Consider the following 9,541-nt stretch of genomic DNA (forward strand, 5'->3'; position numbering starts at 1 on the left):
GCTCAGTTGGTTAGAGCGTGGTGCTAATAACGCCAAGGTCGCGGGTTCGATCCCCGTACGGGCCACCTGCCTTTTATTTAAGCTTGTTTCTGTTTTTTCCGTTTTGAGGACTGCCCGGTTTCTCCCCCTAACCTTCTTCTGTTATGTTTTTTTATTACCGGGAGAAGTGTAACATCGCAGCCTTCAAGAGGAAGCTTGACTTCGGTGGAGCAGCTATCACCACCAACGTGAAAACGCACCAGCGATGACATAGTACACGTCATGGCAGGAAGCCAAATAATTATTGCCTCACTCCTCGTTAGTATAGTGGTGAGTATCCCCGCCTGTCACGCGGGAGACCGGGGTTCGATTCCCCGACGAGGAGGCAGTACTATCTTTTCCTCGGGAAGGTGGGAACAGGAGCCCTCCCTAATACACACGCACTGCTTTTTCCTCCCGGGTTTCTTAGTATCGTACCCAAGAGCTTCCTGATATGTCCCTGACCTCCCTGCAAAGGAGCTGGTGCAGGCTGCTATCCTGCCTTGATTACAGCTGTAAGACTATCCTCAAAATGTACAGCCAGCCTTCTGCTCTCACCAGATGAGACTGGACCGTAACCCAGAATCTCCCAGTTATGCTACTGCACTAACACTACCCCCACTCCTTAAAGTGAATGTGGATATTATAAAAAAACCACATGATTAAGCACCACCTCTTTCACAACATCTGGAAGCACAATTTAAGGTTCAAAATCATAGCAAATATTCCCTTTATTTTTTAAAAAAATATTTCTAAAACATCCCAACATTTTCTAAGGGTAAGCAATGCTATTTAGGCACAGATAATGCTTTCATTCCACTGGGAGAACACTTTAAAGTAGTTTGCCATTTTACAGTCAAACAGGTAAGCTGTAGAAGTTCTTAAGCATGCACAGTAGTTCCTTGAGGGTATTGCCAGTCCTCCACAAGGCAACAACAACAAGGGGTGATAACAATAGCTGATCAATCTTAATGAGTTCACATATTTGCAAGTTGTAACAACACAGCATTACTAAGGCACCAAGTAAGAGTATAAATAAATGCCTGGTTTGCAGGCACTCCTGTTCTTTCATAATGGCTCAGTGGAAGCAATCCATCTTGTTCCTGACCCTGTCAGTGCACCCAGTCTTTGGGATTGCGCAGAACCTCCAGGATTTCTGCTTCTCTTGAGCTCTCTGGAGGGGTGTGCATGTACTCCCACCTGCAGGGAGAGGGGAAACTCATTCAGACTGTCCAGCTGGCGGCCACCTCTCCCGCACCAGGCTGTTTTTAGACTGGAGTTGCCTTTTCTGAGGATGCAAAGCTACATACACAATTGATAATCATGGCTCAGGTGACAGATGTGGCTACAAATCATTAAGTTCAGTAGGAACAAATAACAGCAGAGAAATAGACAGGAGAAATGTTAGCTTGATCTTTTCCTCAACTTACGGAAAAGTTGGAAGAACAAAGAAAAAAGGAAAGAGCAGTGCCCCCTACCCCACAATGCATGTAGGTTTATTTACAAAGATCTTATAGCAGTCTCTTGTGACACACTACTATCATGAGGAACATGAGTAAAAAAGGAACCCAGACAATTTTGACAGTGAGGACACAAGACCTAGTTTTTACAGAAGCTGGACTGGAAGCTCTATAAATCCTTGTTGATTCTTGGTTTTAAAAACAAAGGTGATGACAGACCACTTTTTATTGAAAAGGCAATTTAAAAAGCCACAACAGAGGAAGAAGAGCATCAGTAATCACAAAGGGATGGGTACAATCTTTAATTTTTTTTTATTTCCTCAGGAAGGACCCATTCATGCTCTGAAGTGAGCTAACTTTCTCTGAAGTGAGAAACCAAGGAAAACCAGATCATTCCAGCAATGAAATCAAAAGATGGGTGTCCCGGTCAGTGATACATCTACTGTTGGCAGCAGGATGAAGCTATGTGGTGAGAACAAGACTGCCCTCGTGGTTAAAGGGTAGCATGCAAAGGTCAGTTTTCCTAGCAGTGAGAGGTCACTAATGAAGCTTATGAAATACATGCTAGGGCCTGTGCTACTCAGCGTACCTAAAAGCAACCTAAAAAGGGGAGTAAACAGTAAATGACAGAGTCTGCTGATGTTGCAAGATTAAGCAAGGCTGGTTAAAACCTAAAAAGGCAGTTGAAAAGAGTTAATGCCAAGTTAAGCAACTGAATGATAAAATGGTAGGTGAAATTCATTGTTGATTGATTTGAAGTGATGCAGAGAGAAAAAAGTTACATACGCTTTGAGAGACTGAGTTAACTTTTATTGCCCAGAAAAGATCTTGGCATCATAAAAATTGTATGGCAAAGCCAGCTCAATGCTCAACAGCGGTCAAAAACAACAAACAGCATATTAGGATTACGAAAGGAATAATAAGCTAAAACATCATTATGCAACTGATGAGTCAGCGGCACACCTGCATCTTAGATACATATATGCAGCTTACGTTGTCTGTTCTTTATCCCCCGTTTATAAAAGGCATAGAAAACTTATGCCTAGAAGAAGTGGCAAATGTGATCAAAGGTAAGGAACAGCTAGTGTAAAAAAACTAAAAAGAGCAGAACTTGTCATCCTGGAGAACAGACAATGGAAAAACCAGAAGCCTGTAAAAATAAGAACTGTTACGGAGAAAATGAACAGGAGGAAAATCTGGTTGGTTACTCACTGAAAAATTAAATGAAGTCATCAGGTGCAAGTAGAAAACAAAGAGGCACTTTTTCATAGAAGACAGAGTTACACTATGGAACTCCTTGCCACAGGCTTGTCAGGACTGCCAGAAGCTCACACAGTTTAAAATAACTACTTAACAAGAACCCGTGGAGCGAGGAGAGGAAGTCTTATCAAGAGGTACTAAGCACAAAAAATACCACTTTTTCTGTTAGAAAATATCTAAGCCATGTTCCTGGCAATTGGGTAGGCGTAGCAGACCAGAGAAACATCTGCCTTTATTTGGCCAGTTCTTGTATCAGGCATGAACTAACCTCTGTTAAGAGACTGGACACCAGGACAGACCTTTGATTTACTTCTATGAAGTATTTAGTTAAGGACAATGCCTACCTCCAACTCCACATAACTATGCCCTTACCTTGCAGTCAGTGGCAGAGACATAAGAATACTTTCAATTCTCGATCCCGGTGTCAGGAGGCCAAACTTTGTACCTCTGTCATAAACCAGATTGAACTCTACGTACCTATGGGGAGTGAAGAGATACAACAGAAAAACAAGTTCCTTATCAGAAGCTGGTTACGCCTTCTTCAGCTAGCAGACATCAAACAAAACCAGCCTGTCTTTTGGCTATGTTGGGTGTCAGAATTAGCCCTGGTTTGGTGCCAACTATTATCTAGCATCCTCTGCATAGGAACACAGGTGTGTCCTTGCCGCTTGACAAAGCATAGTAATGACCTTAGCTAACAGACTAGAGCAGTCAAGCTATTCAAAAGAGAGCGTTCCACACAGTGCTATACTACTTACTTCTCCCAGGCCTCAACCCTGCTAGCAAATTCAACACCAAGTTTAACTTAGTTATACCAGTACTTTTTTGTGTGGTGGTGTGAGGTCTAAAGAGGAGCCTTAATGGAAGTGGAAAACTCAGTCCTTCATGCTGAAGGTGAAGGACACATAAGCAGCAAGGTCAGAACAAGATTTTGTGCTTCTTGGGGATGTCTGGAAAGCAGAAGTCAGACAGCTTCAGTATGCCTCGCTGAGACTTCTAAGTGCTGGAATAGGCAGTTTTGTGCCCCCAGCATAGGAACAGAGCAGTGACAATTCAGCAGTGGTTATCTTAATAACCAGTTCTGAGGTTTTGGTACTTAAGGGGAAGGGAGGACTTCTTATCTATTTGCAGAAATGGAGAGCTTTGCCTAGCCCAAGAACCTGCAAATAGGGAAATAAGCAGGCCTCATGAGCTGGACCTGCCTGCAACTTGAAAGAAGCTATTCCCCCTCACAGCCTTAGCAGGTTTGCTAAATCCCATCCACAAACTGGATCTGAAAGTCCAATGCTCCCAGGAACATTCCCACAAAATTAAGCATATATGCTTATCTGAATGACTGTTGCAGGCCAGTGATGTAAACATGACTGCTTACACCCTCTCTATGCCACTCTCACAGATCTCTGCAGAAGAGGCAGAATCTAAAGACTCCCTAATTCTGCTTAATTAGCACATGTATTCTTATTTCTCTACATGCTTACACATGCACAGGACACAGAGAAAGGAGTACAACTGTATCTACCAATGTACTTAAGCTTTTGCACCATCAGTTGTTCACCTTAATAAGCATCCTCCCAAGTCTTTTAAGTTACAGTAACTTTAGACCATCCCAGAAAAGCAAAACCCCTCTGTTATCTTTATTCCTTTACAAAAAATTCACTGTGTCCTCATTTCAATGCCAAGATCAGATGGAATAAATATGTATGTAAGAAGATGAAAGTACTCTTGGGCATAGTTATTTCATGACCTTCTGAAGTTTAGCTTCATTACTGAATAGGCAGCATGACTGCCTCATCCTTATGCTCCTCGTGTCACAGGGCAGTCCTATATCCTGTATCACTGGTCTGCAGGAGAGGCAGGATTCAGGACTCCAGGCACACATGCCCACCTCAAAAGCAGCAGCTTCTCTTAGTTTTTGAAGGAGATGGAGAGAAGCTGTGGCATTTTGTATGGGTTGATTGTGCTGCAGTATGAGAGAGTAAGAGATACAGATGAGGGTGTGCTAGTACATTCTCACACCCTCCCTTGACAATCTAGTGTAGGATTTCAAAATTGGTTCTGTGCAAAAATTTCACCACAATGGTGAAATTCTCTGGTGAGCTTTAGAGCACGCACGCAAACCTAGCCCACAAAACAAACAGGACATAAGCCTGCAGCCATGGAGAACTAGTTCATTTCTTTCTCGCCAGCACAATCCACTGTATTCTTTTGCTCCTTCAGTACTCACCGTCCTCTACGAAGCTGCTGCCACAGCTTTTCCTCTGGTGTGAAGGAGTCATGGCAGTGCCTTTTCACAATGGGAATGTAACAAGGCACAACAGCTTTGGCACAACTCTTCACAAACTGGAATACTTCCTCCTTGGAGGGAGTGTCCACATCATCAAAGAATATGCCTCCAATCCCTCTTCGCTCGCCACGGTGCTTGATATAGAAGTAGTCATCGCACCTTGAAGAAGTGGCAGATAATTACTAACGTGGTCCTCAATATTCAAACAAATGAACAGAAATCAAAAATAGCTATGTGACACAGGACAGCACTAGTGAAATATCGATGAGAAGTCAGTTCATGCAGTGTTGGGTGCCCTGCTGTTTCACTGACTGCCGAGAGCCAAGATGGTACAGCATCATCAGGAAAGCACTCCTGTGTTCACTTACAGTAAAAGCTCCAATTAAACAGCCTCTGCAAAGCTATGTTATCACCGCTGTCATTGAACATGTAACACTCAAACACTATGGCAGATGCTTCCATGTGGAGTCATCCAATCCGTATCATCTACCTACATGGAGGAGGGACCCCTGATTTCAAAACTTCACCCTAACAACTCTTCCTACATTTTATTCTCAGAATTACATGTAAATCCCAAATTATTTGTACAGCCTTTGAATGAACTCAAACTTGGAAGAGACGTCTTTATTCTTTTTGCCATGCTAGTGAAAGAATTGATTTTCTTCATCAAAACTAAAAGAATCTAAAAATCCAAGACCAGGTAAGAAAGCCACTGTCACTTAGGGAAAAATGCAAAAGTGAGGCAGCCTTCCTTGGAAAAAGGCTTTTTAAAATAAACTTGGAAGATGAGTCATTCTAGTAGGGGCTTTTCATGGCTCATGTTCACGTTTATGAAGGAGGAAGTGCAGTTTATCCTACAGCAGTCAGGCAATTAATCTCGTTGGTATTTACTGGGAGTACGTAGGTGTGCAATTACTGTAAGTTAGCTTATTAACTGTATCGACAGCTTGTCTTGCTTATAGTTGCTTATATGGGCAGCCATGCCCTGCAAGTCTTCACGTGGGGAAAAAAATAGAAAGGAAGTCAGAAGCAGAAACCATGCTTTTCTTTACGACTAGTTCTCCATACATGTATTCATCCACAGTTGCTGTTCTCAAGCAATATAAATGGCATGGCCATAGCAGAAGAGATGTGGAGATGTAACAGACAACCTAAGCTATTTCTTTATTCTCTGGAATCATCAGCTCCTTTTTTTTATGGCAGCAGGAGGAATTTAGTAAAAAGGCCGAGTCAGAAATGCAAAAGAGGACAAATCTGACAAAAGTCTTAAACCTAGATCAAGAAGACAGCGTGGTAAATGTAACAAGAGCTTTTGTGTTTGAGAAAGGGGCAACACTAATTGGTACAAACTCAGAGGAGAGTCACACTGCTCTGGCAGTGAGAACTGCATGCCCCTACAGAGCTGCTGCTGCTTACAGGAAACACTCAGGCTGGGATTGAGAAAACTGCCTTTGTCCATGGGATACCACTAGTCCTCTTCCTGAGCTGCCCTCAGGCCAAGGACAGGCATCCTTCTCTCTGACCCTCTGCAGCTGGCATTGCTAGCCTACTTGCACTGAAAAAAACTCTGACCATTAAGGCAGACAGTTTGAACTACCATGCAGAAATTCCTCAGAGAACAAGACTGTTCCTAAGGTTATAAAAATATGCTTCTCTCGTAAGTGGATGCCACCCAAGCTACAAAACCCACTTTATCTCCTGTCCCCAGGAGTAGGTGGTAGCTTACAAAAGGGTAAGCCCTCCTTCCTGGATACCACAGCTTGTAGCAGATAAGATTATCAGACACAGAGCAGCAAGCTCCCACTGAACAGTGAAGGACCCCATCACTTGTATCTGTCAGCTCAAGAAGAATATTAAAAGTTTGCATCTTTAGAGATTATGCTGTTGAACTCTCAGTGAATATGTCACTGGAAAAAAAGTACAGCTCCTTAAAAATCATGAAGCTTGACATTAAGGATGAGCTTCTTTACCTACCTGGCAAAAAAAAAAACCAAACAAACAAAACAAACACAAACTCCAAACATGAAAGTCAGACTGAAGGCAGAAAAACTGGAGTGGGATTTTCAGAACTACAGCGCTGGCCCAAGAGCTCACACTAAAGCCATGCATATTTACCATGAGTTTACTGTAAGTAGCATTTGTGCAAGTTCATGGAACACAAGTCTTGTCCTAGTTTAACAACAGAGGCTAAAAGATATTTTAAAGTTGCTTAATGTCGTCTGTGGCTTACAAAATCTTGTAAAGCCAGCTTGGTTTTTATTTGGGCTAACAGACATGATACTAGCTGTCAGCTCTCTGATTTGAAAAACTCAGGCCTCTGTAAAAAAGGGATTGTTTTGGACTGCGTTTTGTCCTGGTATATATCTGCTGATTTCCATTAGGGTTTGCCTTTTCTAAAGGCAGCAGAACCTACAGTTCCCAGCGTACACTCAGCTGGCATAATCCAGTGCTGCCTTCTGCTCCCACAAAAGGAACCCAAGCACATCTCACCCCACATACCATTTCTTGTATTTGGGATACAGCTTCAGATCATGCTTGTCACAGGCTTCTTTCAGAGTCTTGTGAAAATGAACGGCATCCTCTTCATTCAGGTAAGTTGGAGTGAGGTCAGTCCCACCACCAAACCACCACTGTTTAGTTCCTACAGGAGAGAGGCAAGCAGCAACACTTCTCTTTTAAACTTCCAAACAGCAGTACATTGCTACTGCTTCACCAAGAACTAACAGCTACTTTTACAATACTAAACAGAATCATTATTCAGTGGTGTCGCTAAAGCTCAATCATGAAAAATCTGAACTTGAGGTAACGCAATGACCAGTGACTTCAGGAAAACATGAAACGTTATTTCAAAGCAGTGAAAACCATTTGTTCAGTATTTTGGACTTCTGACCTTGACTGCAGGCTATCAATTTCACAAGGTGGGCTGGCAACTCCTGTCCAAGAATCCAGAAACATTTTACTGCTTGCCAAAGAAAGGGAACATCATCATTAATTCCAAGGAAGAGGTTGACTAGAAATGCTCTGGCAAAATAATCAAAAGGAAACTCTCTTTGAGCTTCTGTCAGTATGTACACTGTCACGAGGTACAGACAGGCTCTCAGCGTTTGACCACCTAGCCTGGTGTCCCGCTTCTGACAGCGGCAAGTTGCAGAAACTTAGGGGGAAAAAAAAAGGCACAATGCAGTAAGAGCGCAATACTTTTGACAGTACATCCCCCCAGTTTCTGAGACAAAGGTACATCCTGACCCGAACCCTTATCAGTCCTTCACATACCTTTCTTCTACTAAATTCTGGAGTTGCTTCTCTGAATATCTTTTATATATATATATATTTATAGCTTCCTACATTTTCACTTAAGTCTGAAACCCCTGGTGTACTCTGCAAAAAGTAAAATCATGCTGATTTTACAAACACACAAAAGTCCAGAGATTAAGAGATGCAGTGTCACAAAGCAGATTCCTGTTGCAGCTGGGAACAAAACTGGACCAGTTCTTAACCTCTTACCCTACCCACGCGTTCACGCTTCCTTCACATGGAGTCATACGTTTCATATGTACTTCACTGAATTACAGTTCTTACCGTCTACTTCCTCGATTTCAAAGTATCTGTAGTTGAAGTGCATGGTTGGAACATGAGGGTTCTTTGGATGGATAACAGAGCTCACGCCCATGGCGCAAAAAGGCAGTTTCCCTAGATAAAAAGATGCACAGAAAAAAAATCAGTTTTCCAAATAACTTCATTTATTATCATTTAAGGAACATCACTGTTTTTCCTTAGGTTCTAAGCTACTGTCTACTACAAGAAAATTTATCATGCTGGGTCACCGTAGTTATTAATCAGTGTGCAATTTACCTTCCATCCACACACTTCTGTGCACTTAACTAAATGCTTTTTTCTTGCATTTGTCCTAAAATGCAACAATATATTTGACCACCCATTAGATGAAGATCACTTGAAATACAAGGCTTTCCACCACCCGCAGTCCTCACAACTACCCTTCGCTACACAAATCCGGGTTGAATTGTCTTTAGCCCTCAGGTTCTCTTCAGCAGTTTTGGTTGTCTCCCTCCAGCTCTCTGGTACCTAACTCTTGCGGCGTTTCACTGTTGAGCTACAGTACAGTTATTGAGAAACAATCTGCCCCTACACTACGTTGCTTAAAGCAGCAAGAGGAAGCAGCACTCCAATACCTAGCTTTTTAGGGATAGGAAATGCCATCTGCCGGGCTTACTGGTTAGAAATCACCATGATATAAATGAAACCCTTGAATGTTCATCAGTCTGGCCTTCCTCACGTTTAGCTCAAAGGCCAGACTATGCTTTCAGAATACCTGCACAGGAACATGTCGGTGAACAGGTCCCGGTGCCCTACCCCACCTCCCCGCCGGACACCTTACCGTCTTTGCCCTTCAGAGACTTGCCCCTGCTTCGCATCTGCCGCGCTGCCTCCTCCGACAGGAGCCCGAACACGACGGACACATTCACACCCGCCTTCTCGAAGACCTCGCCGTCCTGCAGCA

The 9,541-nt window shown here is 42.9% G+C and overlaps 1 protein-coding gene and 1 non-coding gene across 2 annotated transcripts; one reads left to right on the forward strand and one right to left on the reverse strand.

Annotated features, from left to right (window-relative positions):
* The first annotated feature begins 292 nt into the window (after positions 1 to 292).
* On the forward strand, positions 293 to 364 carry TRNAD-GUC. Its single transcript has one exon. It is a non-coding gene; the product is annotated as a tRNA-Asp (tRNA).
* Positions 365 to 1,083: 719 nt separating this feature from the next.
* CPOX (coproporphyrinogen oxidase) lies at positions 1,084 to 9,536 on the reverse strand (the record flags this gene model as incomplete). Its single annotated transcript, XM_010132634.1, has 6 exons — positions 1,084 to 1,218; positions 3,111 to 3,215; positions 4,963 to 5,181; positions 7,522 to 7,663; positions 8,602 to 8,712; positions 9,419 to 9,536. Coding segments are annotated over 6 exons (783 nt in total), but the record flags the coding sequence as incomplete, so codon positions are not given.
* Between the last annotated feature and the right edge of the window lie 5 nt (positions 9,537 to 9,541).

The sequence above is a fragment of the Buceros rhinoceros genome, unplaced genomic scaffold, assembly GCF_000710305.1.
Source record: "Buceros rhinoceros silvestris isolate BGI_N320 unplaced genomic scaffold, ASM71030v1 scaffold11900, whole genome shotgun sequence".
Lineage (NCBI taxonomy): Eukaryota > Metazoa > Chordata > Aves > Bucerotiformes > Bucerotidae > Buceros > Buceros rhinoceros.